The 23,347-nt window shown below is 42.0% G+C and overlaps 2 protein-coding genes across 3 annotated transcripts in view; both read left to right on the forward strand.

Moving 5' to 3' along the window:
- The first annotated feature begins 89 nt into the window (after positions 1–89).
- FKBP14 (FKBP prolyl isomerase 14) lies at positions 90–8,212 on the forward strand. The gene is made up of 4 exons (XM_035130106.3): positions 90–764; positions 2,899–3,050; positions 4,893–5,020; positions 6,546–8,212. Exons 1-4 carry the CDS (start codon positions 508–510, stop codon positions 6,702–6,704), a joined length of 696 nt encoding a protein of 231 aa, XP_034985997.2. The 5' UTR covers positions 90–507; the 3' UTR covers positions 6,705–8,212.
- Positions 8,213–9,514: 1,302 nt separating this feature from the next.
- Positions 9,515–23,347, forward strand: part of SCRN1 (secernin 1) — a 28,623-nt gene continuing 14,790 nt past the window's right edge. Inside the window, exons 1-3 of one of the 2 annotated variants that reach the window (XM_035129282.3) lie at positions 9,515–9,833; positions 21,079–21,238; positions 22,192–22,373. In XM_035129282.3, the coding sequence (XP_034985173.1) occupies positions 21,080–21,238; positions 22,192–22,373 (341 nt within the window). In that variant the 5' untranslated portion in view covers positions 9,515–9,833; position 21,079. The remainder of the gene's footprint in view (positions 9,834–21,078; positions 21,239–22,191; positions 22,374–23,347) is intronic. The other variant, XM_088654063.1, reaches the window with a different exon arrangement.

Below are 23,347 nucleotides of genomic sequence, written 5' to 3' on the forward strand. Positions count from 1 at the left end.
TTTTGTTTGTTTCAATGTATAATTTTGAAGACTGGCAGTTCCGCGGCCCAATGGAACGGCGCCGTTGCCTGGATCCTGCCCCTCAGGCTGAGGGAGGAGGGTGGGGGGAATGAATGGACGCGAAATCGTCGCGTTCTGGGGGCGAGTTTGCCACGTCTGCGGATTCGAGGAGCGGGAATGACGGGCCGGTGGGATGCGCGGGGCTGGCAGGAAGCGGGAGCCCGCCTTCATTCGCGGAGAGCGCTGGGAAAAGCGTGGGCTTCCAAAGTTCGGGAAAGTTGCTGGAAAGCGGAGCTGGCATGGAGTGGCTGCTCCAGGAAATAAAAATTTAAAAACCCAGGGCTCTAACAACATTGAGAATATCGCACTGAAAATAAGATAAAATCGCCTCTACGAAATCTGCAAAGGCTTTTTTTAAAAAAAAATCCAGCGTCCTAGGGCTATTTAGTATTGTGTCCGAATGTGTTATGTACAGAATGTATCCCCGTCTTCTTGTTTTTAAGGGAAATGCGCACGTTGCGTTTTAAACTGAAAGATTGCACACACGCTGCACACACGGCGGTCAAAATGAAAGGTGCCTTTTGGACTCTCCTTGCCTTTGCGTTCGTGGCTTTGGGGGCTGCGGGTCTCATCCCAGAACCAGAAGTGGAGATCGAAGTGCTCCATAAACCGTTCATTTGCAAGAGGAAGACGAAGCCGGGAGACATGATGTTGGTGCACTACGAAGGCTATTTGGAGAAGGATGGCTCGCTCTTTCATTCTACGTGAGTATACTTACCTCAACACACGTACACAGACTATGATGTATGTGCAATGTATGGTGGAAAACTACCGGTAACATCTGAAATCTTTTGTATTAGACTGTAAAACTGCAGGATGCATGGAATCCCATGGTAGGTTGAACTACAATTCCCATGCTCCCTGGCCATTCCTTGGCCTTGTGGACTGGGGTGGATGGGAGTTGTAGTCCAACATGACTGGATTGTGTGGTCAATTTTCAATGCAGTACTGTAATCAGGGGGAAGAGGCACAGGTTAGCCCCCCTGCTTTACAAACCACATTCTTTTCACTAATAATAATAAGGATACATTTAAATTTACCCTTTCCCCAAGTAGCTAAGGCATACATGATTCTCTTGCTGCCCCTATTTTCATAACACCCGAACAGCTCAGTTGGTAGAGCATGATGAGACTCTTAATCTCAGGGTTGTGGGATTAAATTCCAAGTTGGGCGAAAGATTCCTACATTTCAGAGTGCTGGACTAGATGACCCTCGTGGTCCATTCTAACCCTACAGTTCTAATGAATCTATGAAACAACAAGCCTGTGAGGTAGGTTCTTAAAAGGGATTGGCCAAATTCATGGAGCATAGTGCTATTGATAGTTGCTTACCGCAAGGGTCATATTCTGATTTTGCTGTCGGGGTGTAGTATGCCAATATATACCAGTTGCTGTGAATCAAAAGTGGGTAGAGTGTTAGGTTTGTGCCCTGCTTACTGGTTTCCTATAGACATCTGGTTGTTTATTGTGAGAATGCGATGCCAGACTAGATAAGGTTTTGATCTGATCCATTAGAACTCTTCTTACATAGGTGTGGCTGAGATAAAGATGCTGTTCCCAGTTTGCACAATGAACTTTGTGGCTGAGAACCCAGAATATTCATGGTACTAGTCCAGAAATCTAACCCATAGATCAGGCTTCCTCAACTTCGGCCCTCCAGATATTTTTGGCCTACAACTCCCATGATCCCTAGCTAGCAGGACCAGTGGTCAGGGATGATGGGAATTGTAGTCTCAAAACATCTGGAGGGCTGAGGTTGAGGAAGCCTGCCATAGATGGAGAACCTGTGGCCATCCAATTGCTGTTGGACTAAAAATCCTACCATCCCTGACCACTGGCTAGGCTGGTTGGGACTGGTGTAGGTTGATTCAACATCATCTAGAGTCACAGGTTCTACACACACACACATACCGAACTTTTAAAAAAAATCAAAACCAAATCAAATTTAGTTAGAACACAAATGGGAAACCTAGCTCAATTTCACATTTGAGTTAATAATAAAAAAAAAAAATCAGTGGCTTGCCAAAGGATGGGAAGGCGGCAGTTGCAATTAAAGAAGAAAAGGCACAGAAAGTTGGAACTGCCAACCAATTAAACAAAGTTAAAAAGTTGCATCATGCAGCTCTTCTTGATTTGATGAAATCTGTCTTATCTTAGAAATGAAATACAGTAATTCTAAAAACAATCTGATTACGTCATTTTCAGATGAATATACATCTGATACACAGATACATGTGCTTGCAACAGGCATCATCTTAGAACATCTCCCCCCCCCCACACACACCCTAATGCCTATTTATTTATTTGCAAGAATTTTTATCCGCCCTCAGCACAACATAAATCAGTAGATCAGATTAATACATCACCTTAGCTGGATCACCCATTAGGGAAAGGCGTCATGAAGAGGTAAGTTTTTAAAACAAGTGCCTACATGCCAAACAAGTGCCTACCTGCCTTATGTTTGTTGGATGCAGGTGTTCTTAGTAGATAAAAGACAAACCTTGAGAGTATATAGCGGCACTAGGAGTGTCTCCTAGTACTTTCTGCCCCAGGCAAATTATTAAATAAAGCCCAATTAAATATATAGAGTGATTTGTACTTCACAAATCCATGTGGTTGCGCAATGGACTACTGTATCTCGCTGTGTTAGTCCTTTGAAAGTATTTGACCCCTGGATCTCAAGTACTGTAGGTCTTTTTGGCTTGCTTCCTGGAAATTATCCTGCTGATCAATGGCACCTGCAAAGGCCCTTTCCAACTGGCATCTCAAGTGCCAACGATCAGCTTATTGTGACTATACGGCACCTGATTCAGCAATGTTTCCTGTGTGTTTGTTTCAGCTACAAGCATAACAATGCCCAGCCAACATGGTTTACTCTCGGTATAAGGGAAGTTATCATAGGCTGGGATAAAGGTTTGAAACAGATGTGCGTAGGAGAGAGACGTAAGCTAACCGTTCCTCCATCCCTGGCTTATGGAAAAGAAGGAAAAGGTAATAATAGTTCTGGAGAACTCTCTCCAGGTTCAAGGAATCCTTAACATTATTATTTAATGAAAAAACATTCTGAACATCTTGATCATAGCATGGAATGATTTAGAACATGGGTAGGCAAACTAAGGCCCGGGGCCCCGATCCGAGCCAATCGCCTTCTAAATCCGGCCCATGGACAGTCCGGGAATCAGGGTGTTTTTACATGAGTAGAATGTGTCCTTTTATTTAAAATGCATCTCTGGGTTATTTGTGGGGCCTGCCTGGTGTTTTTACATGAGCAGAATGTGTGCTTTTATTTAAAATGCATCTCTGAGTTATTTGTGGGGCATAGGAATTCATTCTCCCCCCCACCCTAAAATATAGTCCATCCCCCCCCCCACAAGGTTTGAGGGACAGTGGACTGGCCCCCTGCTGAAAAAGTTTGCTGACCCCCGATTTAGAATACACGAGATTATAAAGCAACCGCTTAGAGACTTTTTGAAATATAAAGTGGTATACAAGTTAGGTAAATAGATGGCTTGTTCAAAGGTATTTTGATTTTCCATTACCTAGTAATCGCCATTGCTGATTATAAAAGCAAGAAAACTTGAAGTGAAAAGCTCCATTCGTTTTTTGTGTTTGTGAAGAACACATCTGGTTGAATTACATTGGATGAAGATGTGATAACATTCAGAAAGGCTTGGGGTTTGATCTGTTTCCATTATTCTCCTTTAGTTCTTTTCAAACATCGCATCCATTGTTAAGAGATTTCAGTGTAATTCTACACAAGTGTGCTCTAAAAGTGCAATTCTGTACATGTTTACTCTAAAATAAGTCCCACTTTTGTTTTTCACAGTTGTGCCTAAAGTGTTTGCTGCAAGTTATAAAGTCAGTAAAATTGCAGAAGTGTCTCTTGACAGCGCTTTGGTAGTGATGACACACAAAGCATAGTATTCTAGTGGGCTTTGTGCAGTTATTGAAAAATATAATAGAAGAAAACATGATCATTAGGATTCCGGTAACTCACTGATACAAAACAGGGATGGGGAACCAGTGGCTCTCCAGGTGTTGCTGCCATCATCCCTGTCCATTGGCCATGGTGGCTGGGACTCATGGGAGCTGTAGTCCAACAACAACCAGAGGACCACCGATGCTTTTTCCCTGATTATTATGACATGCTGGCACCTTAGGATCAGAACACAACACAATGGAATACAGAGAGATAGAGAGACACAGCTCACACAACTTTGTATGCAATTATGTAGAACTTCCCAAAGACAAAATGCATCTCGTATTGCAGGGGTGTCTAGCTTCCAAGAGTCTGAGATCTACTCACAGTATTTTAAAAAAACTGGCAGTGATCTACCCATTGTCAGAGTTTTTTAGGAAGTTGTTGAGCTTTTTTTTTTTAGGAAGACACAGTTGTTGAGCTTTTTTAGAGGGTTCAAAGATCAACCAATATCAACCAGGGACACCCCGCAATCGACCAGAGTAGATCGCGATCGACCTGTTGGAACCCTGCCGTATTGTACTTGAACTTGATTTTGGTATTGCACACATTATGTAAAGGCAATATTTAAAGAAACAGACACTTGGTGGAATATAAATGTCTTTATTTTTTACATTTTGTCTTTGAGAAGTTCTATATAATTGAGTCTCATTTCCACAAATGGAACATTTTTGAAGTAAATGTGCATAGCATTGCACCATAAATTCATAGCCACTTACGCAGTTTTCTATTCTTTTGAGCACAGTAGCTAATGAAAGAAGACAAGCTGAAGGATGCAGATTCAAACTAACAATGCTTATCTTCTTGGTTACGTGTGTAATCTTGTCTCAATGTTTGTGTACCATGTTGGGTAGGAAAAATCCCACCTGAGAGCACTTTGATCTTCAACATTGAACTTCTAGAAATCAGGAATGGACCGCGATCTCACGAGTCCTTTCAACAAATGGATCTTAATGATGATTGGAAGCTTTCCAGAGAAGAGGTGAAAAGGCTAATGCATTCTACAATTGTGTGTTAATGTATTTTAACAGGAAAAGAGAATTTTAGGTTTTGCTTCCCTTGAGGTTATGCTTTGCAACTGTGACATTTTTAAGTCTTTACCATGGTATTTTGAGCTACTGCAGATTGATAAATATTACAGTTCCAATTTCCTTTTACACACTCAAAACTGATGCCTTTTCAGTAAGTATTTGTAGTGCAAAGGCAACTTGTGCCTGCCTTTCTGAGTGGCAAAGAAAGGGACGTTATTTCTAAGATTTTACAAATAACACTGCAGGGGAAAAAGAAACCCTCTTCAGTAAATTAAGTCTGTTTTTGGAAATAATTGCTGCATTACTCTTCTACTGATTCCATCTTCTGGTTTTAGAGTTTCCAAACAAAATTGGAGTTTTCTTTGACAACAGTAATCACAATGAGGCTGAATCTTTTTGCTTCCATTTTCAGATAACTACAGTTTCATTGACAAATATCTGGTTACTGCTACATAGGTAGGATTGCCATCCTTTTTCCAGGATACTTCCTCTTTTTCATGGATAGAGTCATCTTAGCGATCCATAGTTAAAAGTAGAAGTTGGCAAAAACTAATGTTTCAACAAATGAAACTGACCTGTGGAAAATGTAACTTGAAAAAAGAGACATTGCACATACTTTTGTAAACCAATAAATCTTTAATAAAAAATACTTTTTTTAAAAAAATGGCAACCCTAACTATGGTTTATATCTACCGGTAGAAGGCATCTACCACAATTTGAAGTTGGCATTGTTTCAATCAACCATAGTTAGCACTAACCACCATTTGTCCAAGTTTGGACATAACAAGAAACTGTGGTCAATTGAAAATAGAGTCAAGAGCCTCTGATCTCCTTTGCAACCATATTAGAGAGAAGGAGAGTGCAAACCTGAGTTTCACACGTATAAGCTAAATCTCTCTTCTGTGGGCCCTTACCTGTGAAATTTGATCATGGAGAAAAGCTAAATAGGCACCTTCTTTGGAAAACAACTTTGAAATGACATCTTTTTAGAATGCCTACAGAGTTTAAATTGAGATACTGACTAATGGGACTATTGCCTAGGGCTAGTTTTTCCCCCAGGTTTATTAAAATCATAGAATTGTAGAGTTGGAAAGGGGACCCTGAGGGTTGTCTAGTCAAACCCACTGTAGTGCAGGAATCTGTTGATTAAATGCAATGGTATTTTTTAAAATTGTTTTGTTGCTATATTAACTGATTTGATGAATCTTAAGGATTGAGCACTGCTTTGTGAGCAGAAAAAGAATGCAGAAGGCTTTAAAATTAAAATAAAATTGTGTTCAGTGTTTCATGTGAACACAGCCAGTTCCGTAGATTTACAATCCATTTGAGAATGCTATAGCTGTTGCTCTGCACAAATTATCATTACCTGTACTGAACATACTAGAGAGGATGGGCTATTTTACATTGGCTTGCTTTCTCATATCCAACAGATACATAATGATTAAAAGGTTATTTTTTTCCTGTCCTATTCCATAGGTAAAAGTATACTTGAAGAAAGAATTTGAAAGGCATGGTGCACCTATCAATGACAGCCACCATGATTCTTTAGTTGAAAACATATTTGAGAAGGAAGATGAAGATAGCGATGGATTTATATCTGCAAGGGAGTTTGTGTATACACATGATGAGCTATAAAAACATTTTGAAGCAATTCCCAATGAGAAAGTAATGACTGGCAATCTGATGCTTCAAAATTTATTATACATACACACACACACACAAACTGTATATATTTTCTATTTGGAGTTGCCTGTTACTCGGTGGGGGTGGGGGAATGTGTTGCCCATTTTTCTACTTGAACTACTATTGATACAAAACATTGAGACTTGTTTTTATAAAGTGGGAGCATCTGTTCAAATGATTCTTTAATAGGAAAGCTCTGTGCATTAATTTATTTAGAAAACTATAAAATAAAAAAGTCTTTATTATTACTGCTTATAAGTACACTCCAACACTGTTCTCCCCCTGCCCGCTCTTAAATTCAAACTTTTCTAGCATTTAAGTATTTGGTCTATTTTCTTGTGTTCTCTCAAGAAGCTATTGATTTTTTTTAATAAAAAAAACAGTATTAATATTATAGTCAAGTGCATCCCCACTTGACTCAGGTAAACAGCATTGAATTAAATCAAATGGGACTTATTCCCGGTTAAGTGGGCTAATTACTGCCATTGTGAAGTAGGTGTGTGTCTCACTATTTTAATAATTCCAAATGGCTTGCCTTCCTAAGTACACCTTTGTGCTTAGGATGAAACACACTGACTATATCATTGCAATCTCTTTCCCATGAAACAACAGAAAAAGTACAATAGAGCAAGTAGCGATGCTGAGTTTTGGGTGTGGCAGTAGTTTGGATAATAATAATAATAATAATAATTTATTATTTATATCCCGCCCATCTGGCCGGGTTCCCCCAGCCCAACACCTAACTTGGTCGTGAGAAATAACAGGCTTTCCCCCAATCCCTTTGATATATGCACCAGTTGTTTGCTTGTCTTGTCAATAAGGCTATCCTAGCTGATCTATCCTTTCACTTCCTCCCTCTTTGCCCCCCCCCACCCAAACTTGCACTCCAGTAACTGCAAGGAAGTAGGACAGGTAAGGAAAGGGTGGGTTGCTCCTTAAACCTTCACTAACACCTGAGCCCCTTAATTTGTGAAGCTCCTATTCACAACATATTTGGAAAACCTTTTATATCCTTCCTTCCTGCTCCCTTTCACTGTTCACTGTGACCGAGTCAGTGTATGACAGCACCTTTGTTAAAATACATTCAGGTAAAGTTTGAATTCCCTTTGACACAGGAGCTAGGAGATTCCCCCCACCTTAAATGGATCTAGTTTTGCATCTTAAAAGGAATTTTGACAACCCGAGCTACATTAAGTAGCAGTGCTTCTCTCCAAAACTGCCTATTTGACATACCCGCCTCCTGATACTATTTTTGTGTATGTTAGGATAAAGAAAAATTACGTGCAATCTTAGTGGCCTCATTTTCACATCACAGTACCGTAGCTGATTTGTCGTAAACATGGTTCCTGTATGGCTCCCCTGCCCTCAAAACAAGTGATGTCATGTTTTCTGAACATGGTCAATGGTTTGTTTCAAACAAGCCAGGAGCAGCAAGTCAGAAATAAAACCAAGAATAAGCATTGGTTTCTGGTTTGTCATTTGTGGTTTGTGTGAAACGTACTATGGCTAGTTTGAGCTGTGTGTGCATAGCCACACAAGTGAACCATGGTTAAAGTAAGAGAAACTGATCGTGACATGCAACCATAGTCTTAAGAATCCTACTGTCAGCATAGGATTGGGTGGGGAACACTGGGCATGATATATAAGGTACTGTGACTGAAAACTTGGTTTTGCTTGCAGAGCAAGAGCCATTCCTTGGGGATGATGCAACAGGAATCATCATCATTCAGCAGACATCCCATAGCTTCCTGTTGAAATCCCTTAACTACACCACAAATGTTTTGTTTTATCTTTGCCCCCAAGTTTTGTTGTACTGTAGCCCCTCCAGACAGCGATAGCCAGATAGCATTGGGGAAGGACAGCAAAACAAACCCACCAGCTATGCACTATTATTGTGTCAAGAACATGTGAAGTAAACCTGCAGCAATTAAAAAAAACCCCACAGCCTATAGGAGCCCACAGTGACATAAGTATTGGTTGAGTGGAACTCACTGTATCAGGTGCATGGAAGCGTTTCCTTTGGGTAGATACAAAGGATCAAAGACCATGAAATAGAGGTCAGCCACTAGGGCGTGCAATTTTAGGGGGCGAAACTTGAGCATATTTCTTCAGTGATGGGTCTTTAAAATGTGTTTTGGGTGTGAGGAGTTAAAACCTGCTATTCTGTGTGTGGCCGGATGACGTTTAGCTTGGTAAATCTACGTTTGATTAAAAAAAAACACGTAAACTCTCGGAAAAAGCAAAGAAATTCCATGCTACCTTCTGAAAAGGTCAGGTAATGCTATAAAAAAATAGTTTCTCCTTACATGGGTGTGTTTTTAAATACGTATCAACCCCCCCTCCGTTAATGCATCTGATGAAATGAGCTCTAATCCAAGCTTATCACAATAAATGTGTTAGTCCTTAAAAGTGCCCCGAGACCTTTGCTCTGCATAGGAAACCCTGCAGTGCTCTTAAGAGAGGGATGCTTCTTGGCGGCTCCCGTTGTTCGTTGGTTTGAGGTTTGCGGGCCTGTTTCCAAATGGCCAAATCGTTGCCGAACCGACTCCGGCATTGCAAGGAGCTAAAAGCAGCAGCTCGAGCTCCTCCTAGCCGTCCCCTCAGACACCACTCAGTTGCGGGAAGTCGGCGTCCCTCTGTGCATGCTCAGAGGCACCCTTCTCAGGGTTCCCTCACCCAGCTCTGCTTCCGCTAGCCGGAATCCGAAGGGCTTCTTCCTCGCAGCCGTTCTTCCCCAAGCCTGCGGAGGGATACCCAGACGCCCCTTTCCGGCCAGAGGACCCACCCGTTTCCTTGTCTCGCCTATTCGCTGCAGCTGCACGCCCGCTAGGCGGAGCCCTGCGCAGACGCTACGGCTGCAGCGGCAGTAGCAGCAGCGCCGGCGCTGAGCCGCGAGGAGGCAGAGGCGCCTGCTGGCTCCCTCCCTTGCTGGCAGGCCGCTCACGTGAGCCGGAGCGCAGCTGTTACCTGGAGGAGAGGCCGCCGCCGCCGCCGCCGCTTGCTCGTCCTCACGCAGACGGAGCTGCAGGCGGAGGGAAGCCCGAAGGGAACAAGCAAGCAAGCAAGCAAGCAAGCGGCAAGGTGAGGTCTCTACCTCTCTCTCTCGGTCCGGGGGTGTCTCTTTTGGGGGGGTTGCTCGTCTTCGGCAGCCACGGTTCGTCGACTAAGGCGGCGGCGCTTGCCAAGGTCTCTCCCATCGTAGCGAGGCGGCCTCAAGGGCGCACCTGGAGGTCCCGGCAGGTGCGCTGCTGCCTCCGCGGTCTGGGTGGGGAGCCGCGGCCAGGATGCGCCGCCGCGAGCCTTTCTTCTGCTCGCCGGCCTCTCTTTTTTCGCAGGTGCAGCTATCTGGGATTCTGCAAAGAGGCAGGTCACCTCCTAGCCTTCCCCTCCTCCGCCTCATGCACGTACACACAAACGCTTTTCCTCTCCGCCAACCCAGAAATCTGGAGAACCAGCTCTAGCAGGGGTGCCAACTTGAATAAAATAGGGGGGGGCTCAGGTAAGCCCCACCCTGCATAAGCGATCACACACCATTTAAATGGCAATGCCCATCCATTTTGCAGGGGCCCAGCCCCCTCAATATTTTACTGGGGGCCCAAAGGGATGTTGGCCCCTAGGAGCTGGCTCCTATGAGCTCTGGGGCCGGGTTCCCCCCCCCCCAGGCAGAACTCACCGGAACTGAGTTTTGGCACCTCTCAGGTGGGGGGTGCCCTTTAAGAGAATGAGGTGAGTTCATGGTGAGTTCCAGCACCTTTTCCTAAAACAAAAATAAATAGCACTGTCTCGGGCTCCTTCTCCCTTGCCCCTCCTTGATCTTTGCACTTGATGACTCACCCCTGGGCCCCTCTCTCTGCTGCATGTGTTAGTCCTTGGTCCACGATGGGTGCTTCACACAATCGTTGGATTGTTGCACGCTCCGCACTGGATGGGGAAAGTCTCCACCCCACCCCAGACCTCCCATTCACCTTTTGCCCCCCTGGGTGTGTAGCTTCCTGCCTGGGGGAACAGAGTCTTAATTCGCTCAGGCTCTAGATACCAGAAAGCTACTGCAGCTGAGATTTTGTTGGAGAGGCGGAGGTTCTTGGATGCTACGAGGCTTTGGGTGTATAACCGAAGGGGTCAGGTGCATATTGCTGAGATGCTGTAGTGGAGCTGTATCTGTAGAGATGCTTGCAGGGTGGAAATGTAGGTTTGCTAGCTGTAGTAATCCCATTGCTGCTAAGTTCCTGAGCCGTTTTAACTGCCCGTTGCCCCAGTGTCTTCCTGCACTTAGGACATTTGCCATCCATCTCCTGTGACCTTAGATCAGTTCCACTGCTGCTTCCTGTGGTTTTCTGGCAATTCCTATCTCATTTACAAAGGTTTAACAGGTGATCTCTATCTACAGTCTAGTGTGAAGTATAATATGGCTGCCTGCTATATATAGTCCAGCCTTTGTGCTTCATCTGACTCATTGAAATCATTTCTACAAACTTGCTTTTCATTGTGTCCCCTGGCTCCTTCCTAATTAAATATGAGTGTGGGCACAGATTGCAAGTAGTAAATGTGAGATTTTGCTGCGATTTTGTTAAGAATGCATGGTTTTCTTTTATAAAATTGTGAATACTGGAACTGAAAGTCGATTTATCACTGCCTGGTGGTTTTTTTGTTTTCTTTTTAATAATTGCAAGAAATGCACCTGCTCAGGTGGTCTCTTTTGTACTTTAATTCAAAAGTTCTTCAAGGCTAAGCTATTGGGCTTTACTGGATCATTTTCTCCCTCTGTCCAGTGTTTGATCTACTTACATAAAATAACAAGCTTTTCAGCTCAAGGTTATGGTTTTGAAATGGCATTGTGGGTTTGGAGATTCACGTGCATCTTCCTTTTATCAAAATGGGGTTTTCTGATTAGTTTTAGATCTGCATGATCTGTAGTTTAAAGCACTATTGGCCTTTGTGTAGCTGTGCTGCCCTGTAAGGCAAGACCTTGAGATTTTAGTGGGTTTCTAGACTGACCCCTGAACTACTCAGCTGCATAGGCCCAGTGGGCTTCCTCTGTATAAATGCCTGTAGTGTCGATTATAGTTTCCTTCTCAGTTAGATTCTATGAGTGTTTTTGCCTGGTTGGAATGTGGCCTTTGACCTCTGATAGTCATAGTGCCCTTTGCTTATCTGTAGGACAAGAGGGGTGCGTAGAAGCTAGCCTACTAGCTCCACCCACTTTTGCCTCTGGCCCCGCCCATCACTGGCATGTAAAATAAGGGAATGTGGCTTTCAGTATACAGTGGTACCTTGGTTTAAGAACAGCTTAATTTATGAACAACTTTGATTAAGAACGCTGCAAACCCGGAAGAAGGTGTTTTGGTTTGTGAACTTTGCCTTGGAATAAGAACATGTTTCAATTCCTGTTGAGGGTGTTCCATTTGTAAATTGAGTCCCCCGCTGCTATGGGAAAGCACGGCTTGGTTTAAGAATGCTTTGGTTTAAGAACGGACTTCCGGAACGGATTAAGCTTGTAAACCAAGGTACACTTCCTGACAGTAAGAGCTGTTCAACAGTGGAATTTGCTGCCAAGGAGTATGGTGGAGTCTCCTTCTTTGGAGGTCTTTAAGCAGAGGTTTGACAGCCATCGGTCAGGAATGCTTTGATGGTGTTTCCTGCTTGGCAGGGGGTTGGACTGGATGGCCCTTGCGGTCTCTTCCAACTCTGTGATTCTAAGATTCTATGATTCACTGTAATTATTTCTGGTGGCTCATATGGAGAAGATCCTTGCTGGAATCGGCGCCAGATTTAGGGAGGTGGTTTCTCTGCACAGGGTGCCTAGCCAAGGGGGTAAAAAATAATTAATAATAATGATAATAATAAATAATTTTAAAAACCTGATATTTATACAGGTGCCCACTGAGAAGAGACATAAAAAAAGCAAGAGTACCAAAATGAAGTTTGTGTGTGTGTGAAAATAAGAAATATTTAAAGGGGAGGGGTGCCAAATTATGTCCTCACTTAGGGCACCATATTACTGTACCCAAGTCCACCCCACTAGAATTATTGGAGAGCTGCTGCTAGATTCTTTCCACACTGCATTTTGATCAGGAGGGTAACAATGCTTATATTTTTTTAAATGCCTTTCACTAATGTATCCAAAAATAGTTGCTCCTTCCTTTTTTTGCAGCAGTGGCTTTTACGCAGCTTGAGATAGAGGAAAGTCGCCCCATGTCTTGTTCCATAGCCATAATTTTTCAGCTAAATTACAGTTAATAAATGCTGCTTGGTACCACAGTGATCAAGATTTTGCAGATGTGCATCCTATGGCATGTATTGCGTTGTTATCACGCAGTGTGTCGCTCCATGGAGGTCTCATTGAGACACAATCTGCTGAAGGCTACTGAGGTATGGCATTCTGGTAGAGATTATTGCCAGACCCCTGGTGAGTTGGCTATGCATGAGAAAACTTTGTTTCTACTTTACAAGAACTCATGAGGTACACCAACTCCTGGCTGTGTGAACCTCTTGTTTGAGCCAGTGGCATCATGGGAGGTGAGGGGGTGAAGACTATTTATCCAAAGCATTTTTACCACCACCACCACCACCCTTCAAAAAAATGCCTCTCGGAACATCTTACGTATGTTCAACAAAAGGGGAAAAAATAGTGGTGGGGATAGAAAAGGGTAGAGGTAAACTCAGGCACAAATTATTAAATGGTAGTCCTTCTAATGGCCAGCTAGAAGGGGATGGGGGAGCCAATTATAGCTGTCTCCCAGCAGAGCCAATGGGGTGACCCTGATTCCTATCACTTCCTCTGTTGCAGTCTGGCGGAATTGCTTGCTGCACTTTGTGAGTTATACACTGGGATGACTGGCCTATATACGCAAATAAAAATCTACATCTGAGTTGTTGTACATCTGAAATCCGAACAGATTATTTTTAAAAGCCTTTTTGTTGCTGCTCCTCATGTATAAAATAAAATACCGTATTTTTTCCTCTATAAGACACCCCCATGTATAAGATGCCCCCTATTTTGGAGGACTCAGATTTAAGAAAATGGGGGGGGGGAGAGATATATCTGTGTATAAGAGGGCCCCCTAGTCTTATACAGTACACGGAAAAACATGGTAAGATTAGAAGTCAGACTCTTCTTGTCTGCTGCAGGTCATCTAGTGCAGTGTTTCCCAACCTTGTGCCTCTAGATGTTTTGGGACTACAACTCCCATCATCCCTAGCTAGCAAGACCAGTGGTCAGGAATGATGGGAATTGTAGTCCGAAAACAGCTGGAGGCACAAGGTTGGGAAACACTGATCTAGTGATCTAGCAAACGAAAGTAAATTATCTTTTAAATTATCTAATCTAAATAATAGTGAGAACTCCATGGCTGCCTCCACTATCACAGAGCATTGCAACCCCTTTGAACTCAGACCATTGGGAACTATAGAAGCATTTGGTTGCCCAGCAACATCTCTCTTTTGCAGTTCAAATGTAGCATTTCAAAGCGTGTAAGACTGAGACCAAGCCATGGGTTAGCACAGATGTACGGGCTCTTGCAATGGAGATTACAGCCACTTTGCTGCTTCTCAGCTCGTGCTCTTGTGAGCTAAGTCTGTCTTAGCTAACATGTCTTCTGAATGCAGGCTTGTGATCTGCCTTGAACTTTAAACAAAGAGCAAACATTGGTTACAGCTCATTATTTATCTGGAGCAAAACAAACCATGAGCCCAGGTTCGTAAAGCATGCTAAGCCAAACCATGGTTTAGCTTGCCGCAGCATGCCAGAGATGGAGCAGAGATCTCAGGGAGACCCACCTACGGTAGCACCTTCATTGCATATCTTCAAGCAGAAACGTTCTTCTTTCTCTCAGGCCTTTGGCTATTTTTTTTTTTTTGCAGCAATAGCCTTTTTTTTGCATCTATAGCCTTTTAAACTGGTGTGTGTGTTGTTGTTTGTTATTATGTTAGGTATTTTTGTGTTTTCATACTGCAAACTACCCTGTGATCCTCAAATGAAGGGTGGTATATAAATTTAATGAATAAAGAGAATAAATAATAACAAAAGTGGGTGTGGCTTAGCGCAGGTGTTGGCTTCTAGAGAAGAAGTTGCAGCCACTTTGCAATATTCTTTGTGTGACATTCATTTATTAGAGCAGAGACTTGTTTTGTATATTGTAGCAAATCCTGACGCCGTTTGATAGATAAGAATGTGATTAATGTGACTGCCATCCTGCTGGTACAAAATGTTGGGTTTTGTTTTTTTTTGCAAAAAGTTGCGGAATCCGGTCGGCTCCTACTCCTCTGCAGATCTCAATGGCTGATGGGTCGCACGAAATAGCAATTACCGCTGCAAAATATACTAGTTATATTTACCGCCTTGAGGGGTAAACTAAACTAATTGGAATGCAGATTTGAAATACATTAACTATATATATATATATATATATATATATATATATATATATATATATATATATAATATCTCCAGTCTCCTGATTTCATTTTGCTCAACTATTTAGGTACAGTATTTCATTTGTAGCCTGCATCGTCCCAGAGGCATCAATGCAAGTTTCTGAATTACCATGTCTGCTGTCACTCCTCCACTGGCATAAGTGGAATAAACAAACCAGGAAGGATAGGCACCAACTTGAACAAAATATTGGGGGCCCCTGCTCCCTGCACTTCTGCCCCTCCCCCCCAGCTGCACTTCTGTGGATCACACCTTCCTCTGCTGCACGCAGAGGCCTCCGCTTCGTCCCACCCGCTTGTCTCTCTCACACACCCCTCTGACCCCCTCGCCTGCTCATCTCTCCTACCGGCCTGCCTTTTCTGCCTGCCTGCCCACTTGTCTCTCCACAGCTGCCCTGGCTCAAATGTGCTTGGAAATGGTGCCAAAAGCTGGGAGCCAAGCTGGCAAGAGAGGGTGGCGCCCGCTGGGGGCAGGGGGAAGTGGCTGTCCAAGGGAGGGAGAGGGGGAAACGCTAACATGCAGAACATATTGGGGGGAGCCCCCTTAAAAAATTAATTGCGGGGGGGGGGGCAAAGGGACCAGGGCCCTATAGCATTGGCACCGATGCCAGGAAGGATATTGTATATGAACTGAGGATTGTGGTATGTTGCTACTTAACAAACCACACGACTAAAGGTTGGCTAATAGCCATGGCTTCTAAAGGAGAAATGGACCACAAAACCCTGTCTTGGGTGTAATGGGAAGCCAAGACTACCTGGTTTGTTGATCCCACTTATACCAGAAGAGAAGTGGCAGCGTTTAGGCATTGACTTGCCATCAATGTGTGAGCCTCATCGGAACTAGAATGTTGTAACCTAAGATTCTGTAACCTTTTTTTTCTTCCTCTCTCCTGTTTCCTTTTCCCTTTGTGTTAGGTCCCTTTTGCATGAGGTCAGGGGCTGTTCTGTAAGTCTTTTTGACTGAAGAGGTGAGATAAAAGGGGAAATTATACTAGGTGAGACTGTAGCCCCATCCAAAGTTTTGCACTGTTTCTGGAAGATGCTCGGGTATAGGGGCTGTAGTGCATTTGCAGGGGAGCTGCAGTGTACGGCTGAAGAGCTGCCACATTTCTGCGTGGCCTTGAAATTCAAAGATGGTGCAGCTGCTTGATATTGGAGGTAGTTGGTGATATTTGTTGCAAGCAGTTACAGCTGCTTTTATGCATTTCCCAGAGGATTCCTGACTATCTCGGCATTGGGTCACCCTATAGTGAGAGTGGGGCTGAAGGATGGTGAGCGTGGCAGAGTTGGTAGAGCATGGGTCACCTCCTAGGGTCGTGGGTTTGAGCCCCGTGTTGGGCAAAAGATACCTGTATTGCAGGGGGTTGGGCTAGATGACTCCCGAGGTCCTTTCCGACTCTACAATTATGTGATTCTGAATCAGGGCCTGTGTATTTACAAAGATAGTCAGTATATATTACTGTGCACGAGAATATCCTTTTAGAATGTGGAGATTCTGAATCTCACTTTTAGAGCATTTAAGGGTTGGCAACCATAGATGCATTAAAAATTCAAGTCACTTTGAAATATTCATATTTAATAAAGAAAATGGTAACCCAGTCGTACTATTTATACTTGCATTTTGCCTGAAGGGGAATGTAAGAGGAAGCAGAGCTGTGATTTATTGTTTCATCATGCAGACTTTTCTCCCAGCAGAAATGCTCCCACCTGCCTTAAGTTCTTTTAATAGGAAAAAAAGCTTATGCCTTTTGCTACTGCTCAAGAAACATGAACAGAGGGTACTGATCAAGGGGGAAAAGTCTTCAGTGTAATCAAAGCCATTTATACTGGCTTATGATTCTTAACTAATTAGTCTAGGTTTGTTTTTAATATGCATGCCTGAATGTTGCCCAACGTGTAGCAGGTAGTATGGAGCATCTCGAAGTTGTTTCATGGAAACAAAGATTCAGGGCACCAAATTAAAAAAGCAAGTGGGAAAAGTGTTTAAAGACCACCCTCCCATTCAGTCCAGTAAGCAATTGTTCACATTGCAAAGAAAGACTGGCTTTTCCCACACTTGGTTAGGCTTTTTGTGGGCCGTTTCCTAGAGACTGTATTTGCACCAGAAGCTAATGGCTCTAGCCATCTGAAACAAAAGGCAATTTGGTAGACAAAACCCCAGCTCCCCCACCCACCTCCTCTGCTTGAAATCTCATTGTTTCAGCGCAAACCATTGCAAAGTATTGACCTATTTCCCGGGCTAAAAATATGTGCTGATTTTACCCGCCTTGCCTGCACATCTTTCAGCGTATAATGGAAGCAGACTAAACACACTCTAATTAAAAGTCATTAGATCTGAGAATTAGACACTCTTAATATAGGTACATATGAACAACTTGCGAAGCAGCACGAGGGGTTGTCGACTTGCCAAGTCTCACAGCGTACCTTGTGCTTGTCACAAGTCAGAGAATGCAGCCCTGCCTTCATGCAGATATATGTATAAAGGAAAAAAAGATAAATAAAAGTTTGCTGTCCACTTCCCACAATAGCAGTCCTCAGTTCATGCTATGCCTGGCAGGCCACAAGTCCTGGAGACAACCCTGAGTATCTGTATAGATGAGCTCTTGACGGCGGTTCCTATTTTAATAAATAAATAAATTTTCCCATTTAGGCTCACTGAAATGTCTTACAAAGAATTCATTTTACATGTTAATTAAAGCTATTTACTCTTCAGCATGCTTAGCCTATTTTAAGCACATTGGCATAGTAACTGAAAAGGCAGCATTAGCTGAACAAACAGCAGCAAAAAATAGCAGCATACAGCCAAATTCCCTTGAGATTAATTTTCATCAAGAAGCACTAGACAGTGAGAAATCACTTGAAAGTTGTCATTTCAGGTAGTCGCAAGGGAATTGGATATTGCATTCTGACCATTGTCTTGTCTGATAAGATCTATATCAAAGCAATCTGCTAAAATTGTGTCTTGGAGCTAATTAACTGTGCATGAATAATACAGTTCAGCTCTCCAGGGATTTTTGAAAGATATATCACTAGTCTCCTCATTCTGTGGATTTATGCCTTTTGAGACAAGGGATGATAATCACAAGCAGCATACCCATCAAGCTTTTAAAAAGTGAGTGATGCTTTGTATTGTATGCATTGAGCAATTTGTGGCTGGGGAAACACACCTGCTCTAGCTGTTGCAATAACACTAGAAGAATCAGCATCCACCCCAGTGGTGAATGTCATAGCCCGCATCCTTCCTGTATGAGCTGAGGCCATTTTTATTTATGTTGTACCAGAGGCTGGAAACTTGCTCTGTGATGGCGCCAGCTCATAGGGCAAAATCTATTAAATGGCATGGCCAACGTAAGGAAGTTGGTAATGATCTCCCCCCACGCCCCCTACTTAGCGTGTCACTGAAATGTAAAAGTGCACCAAATCATTGGTGATGTTGGAATACAGTTAAACACTGAATTGTGCATAAGGCTGTGTTTGTGGGAATACAATGAAGAGACCAACCCATTTTGTCGAAGGCCCACTTTGAATATCATGCCAACTTAGAGCCCCCAAAATGTGTTTTTTTGCTAACAGACACAAGAGCGAATAAGTTGGAACTCCATTTCTGCTTTCAGATTCCTTCTGCTCAGCATTCTGCCTATAGTGTAGTAACCTCCAGAGGGAGAGATTGGCCAGAATTAGGTTTCTGGCCCACTTGCTGAACACGAAGATCTGCCTCAAAGTCTGCCTCTCGAATGCTGCCATCTGAGGCAAGGCAGGACACCCTCTGTGGTGGCACCCCAACCTTTGAATCTTCTCTTCAGGGATGCTTGCCTTACAGTTCATATGATATCTTTTTGGCTACTGGTGAATACATCTTTATTCACTCAGGCTTTTATTGATTTTTAAAAACATGGCTTTTATTTTGCTTGCTTTGCTTTTGTTTCATTTTTAATTGTATAATAATAATAATAATAATAATAATAATAATAATAATAATAATTTATTTATACCCCGCCCTTCTGGCTGGGTTTCCCCAGCCACTCTGGGCGGCTTCCAACAGAAAAATAAAATAATCTATTAAACATTAAAAGTCTCCCTAAACCTTCAGCTGCCTTCAGATGTCTTCAGATTAGTATCAATTTGATTATTGGTTCAAATTAATGTAAATCACATTGAGATGCTTTGAAGCGTGATAGATAAATAATTGGTTGCCATTTCAGACATTATACCAAACTATGGTTTGCAGCCCACTTTGACCCAAAGTGTCTTATTCTTGTTGTCTTGTCTTTACTGTTAAATACATTTTTATAAACCATCTTTCTGGGAGACGGATTATTCAAGGCAGCTTCCAACAATACATAAGGCATAATAAATTTAAAAACCCCAAAACACAATCATTAATAAATAACAGTATCCAGTGATAAAATCAAAACAGGCAGCCCAGAAAAATCCTAAAACTGCAGGAACAGTTAAATATAGAATGGCATCAAAGATACCAACACACCAATTGCAGTCTTTAATCATGAGAACACAGCGATAAATACCGTATATTCTGGCATATAAGACGACTGGGCGTATAAGACAACCCCCAACTTTTCCAGTTAAAATATAGAGTTTGGGATATACTCGCCGTATAAGAAATATAACCTGGAATATAAGACAAACCGCGACTTTTGAGAAGATTTTCCTGGGTTAAAAAGTAGTCTTATATGCAGGAATATACAGTAGGTATGTTTTTGAGGACTTCGGTCATTAAGCATGATTTATTGCCACAGACTTGGAGTTCTCGGGTTCCACCACCAATGGCAGCTGGTTGCAAATCATGATTTGACGTGATATGTGAACTGAGCCAAAATACTGGTCCAGAGTTTTGTGGCAGTTGGTCGCTAATAGCACAAGATGTGCCAGGTATGCTCCAATTCTTTGAGACAGTTCTCTGTTGAGGAAGTTAAGACAGTGAAAGAACTAACACACAGCTTTCTGCTAATGTATATCCAATTAGGGCTGCAGACATTAATTAATGGAAACAAGTAGACTTAAGTGCATTAAAGCTTCAGTCAGTTGATTGGCGGGGCTGCGATTATAAGGGAACACCAATTATTTTTCCAAATAACCTTCTCTCAGGTGTGGCATGTTTGTGGTACTTAAAAATCCTTGCCTATCTCTCTGCTAAAACATTTGAGTTAAGAAGTACATTTTACCTGGTTATATCTGGGTATAGTGGTTTGTAAGAGAAAATAATTTGTTTTAATTATTAAAGCAGATCCCACTATTCTCCCCACTAATTCTTCCATCATTCTCCTTTCACAATCAAAGGACTTTGTTTACTGAGCTGCAGTAAGTCTATTTTGGATGACTTTCTTTCATTAAAATGGGATTATTTAGCTGGTGAGACAAGAATAGCAACCTACAAATGTAAGTTTGGTCAAGTTAACCAATTTAGGGAGAGGCTGTAGCTCAGTGGGAGAGCTAATCCTTTCTGTATCTCGGAGATCCCATGTTTAATCCAGGCATCACCACTTAAAAGAATCAGGTGATGGGAAAGGCTTTTCTCTGCCTAATACCCCAAAGAGCTGCTTGTCAGACAGCAAATACAATACTCTCCTAGGGTAGCTGTACAGCCGGCCCTATCATTAGGCATGGTGAAGAGATACCATGTCTTGTAAAGAGGCGGAAAATTGTTCTTTCTTATTCTGTTTTTGCTGCCAGCAAGAAGGGCAATTGTGGGATTTTCTGCCTCAGGGGTCAAAATAACTTGATCAACCTTGGGTACAATGCCCTGTGAGAAAGGCTCGATTTTACTGCATCGCTTCTGGCAGCAAAATGTTTTGGACCAGCCCTGGCTAAAAGGAGAAATAAAATGGCCTGGAATAAGGCAGTTTCTTATGATCCTAAAATGTCCCCTTTTTTCTAGGATGGCTCTGGCACCTCCCAGTTACTGTTTTGTTGCGTTCCCACCACACACTAAAGATGGCCTTGTAGTCATTGGGAAAAATTCTGCACGGCCCAGGGACGAGGTGCAAGAAATAGTTTATTTTGCCTCTGCTACTCATGATCCAGGATGCAAAGTTGAGGTAAACGGAACAGCTTTATTTTGTAATTAATTTGTGGGTTTGACCAAGGGCATGTTTGTCAGATGTGACATATAGACTCTCATGGTCAATATTGTAAAATGGCATGTTGCTCTCTGTTCTCTTTCACCTGTTCTCACCTTTTGATCCATTTACCTGATAGTGAAAAATGATGCAGCAATTGAAAACAGGAATCTTAAAATGAGCCTGCTGGCTTTGGCTCACAAATACCTTGGAGTTATCGAATTCACTTTCCTTTTGTTTTCATAATGAAGAGCACTGACCATTCTCTTTCTGCTGTACTTTGAATCCAGGCACTGCCAGTCTAACAGCAGCTGGGTCAAATTGCAGTTTATACAACAAAGACTTTAGTCAGAAAAATGACATATTCTGCTTTCTGATTCCAGAATCTACAGAAGCAGAGAAACACATACGTTTGCTTTTCTGTTCCCCTTATAAAGTCTTTTTTTTTAAGGGCTGACATATTTTTTAAAAAATCATACATGCTTTTATTAGAGAGAAAACTTCCTTATCATAACCAGTTGCATATTTGATATTAAACATATACCATAAAATTACCAGTAAATGCATTTTTCTCTCTCATAGCGCTAGAAATTTATGCATCGCTGTTCTACCTGTTGCTCTACATGTTGAAATCCAATGGAAAGTGACATGTTTGGTCTTTTAAAATATTGAATATCAACTGCCTGTATTTTATTTTTGTCCAGTATCTTTTGTGTATTCATGGTCAGTTTTGCAGCTAGAATTGGGTAACTTTTGGGGCTGGTGAGGGATCCTTTAGGATACACTGTCCAAAACGAGTTTGTAAGTTGCCACTTACCTGTGGCAAGTAAAAAATCTTTCTGTGGTGACATGTCAATATGATAACACTGTACTTTTTATGGAGAAATATAATCTGACTCAGGTCTCCTCCTCTCTCGCCCCCCCTACTGTAGTGCACATACATTGAGATTGACCAGGTGCCGAAGACCAACGCTGTCGCTCTGAGCAGACCTTCCTGGCTTTGGGGGGCAGAAATGGGGGCAAATGAACATGGAGTCTTCATTACCAATGAAGCCATTATCACCAAAGAACCAGCCTCAGAAACTGAAGCTCTCCTAGGAATGGATCTTGTCAGGTGGGTGATCAGGATGGATAAAAAATCGATGGTTTTTAAAATACGATTTTTAAAAAAATAATCAGATTTTTTAAAATTTAAATCAGATTTTAAAAATAAAATTCTTTTGGAGGAAAAATCTTTCTAAATACAGTTTTCTATTTAAATTACATTATAGTCCAAAGGCTATCCACCAGGAAATAAGGATTTGTTTTAAGTTTTTCATGTGTGCTAAAACTCAGTCTAAGTTTATTTTTTAAATTGTTTAACCACATCAGTTAACAAACATGGATACATATGCTATAATGTTATTGTTTTAGTTCAATAAATTGTTTAAATTGTTATTAAGGAAATGATTGTTTTTTTTCCTTCCAAGAAAGTACAGCAGAAAAGTTGTCCAAATATAAACAGTTAACTTACAATAATTTCATAATTATCTGTCTATGTATTTCTGATAGTGTGACCAAATTAGTAATTTTTGATATAACTGTATAAACTACTATGAACATTTATTATTCCAAAAATGAAACCTTCATCTGGTTGTAAATATTAAGGTTATACCAGCAAGAATGAATCTTTCTGGAAAATAATGGTTTAAATCAAGTCTTACCGACTAGTGATTTAAATCGTGGCTTAAATTGATTTGATTGAAATCAAATCCACCCTGTGGGTGGTTAAGGTTGTGTAGCCTGATAAGTGTTCTGAGCAATGATTCAGCAGTACGAAATATCAGCAGAAAATCAAACCCTCCTCTTGGTAACATCACCATTTTGGTCCACATGTGGAAAACACTGTGCTCTTTTACACATGAAGTACAATGCAAGTGTTTCTTTTCCTCTTTAATACATGAACTGCCATGTCTCTGTGCCTTTTAGCATTGTATGTGATGTATTCTTTTGGCTTGAAACTCTGGGAATGGCGAGCACGGTACACAAACTTTAAAGTAATAATTGGGCACTCTAATTTTAAAAAATGGTTTGCCGATCTGCCAAGAT

The sequence above is a fragment of the Zootoca vivipara genome, chromosome 11 (genome assembly GCF_965207765.1).
Source record: "Zootoca vivipara chromosome 11, rZooViv2.hap1.1, whole genome shotgun sequence".
Taxonomy (NCBI): domain Eukaryota; kingdom Metazoa; phylum Chordata; class Lepidosauria; order Squamata; family Lacertidae; genus Zootoca; species Zootoca vivipara.

Bases quoted from the DNA above. Each gene is read 5' to 3' on its own strand.
- FKBP14 (XM_035130106.3), top strand. From the start codon at position 508: ATGCGCACGTTGCGTTTTAAACTGAAAGATTGCACACACGCTGCACAC. The intron at 765-2,898 runs GTGAGTATACTT...TGTTTGTTTCAG, and splicing joins GGCTCGCTCTTTCATTCTAC to CTACAAGCATAACAATGCCC. The intron at 5,021-6,545 runs GTGAAAAGGCTA...CCTATTCCATAG, and splicing joins GGAAGCTTTCCAGAGAAGAG to GTAAAAGTATACTTGAAGAA.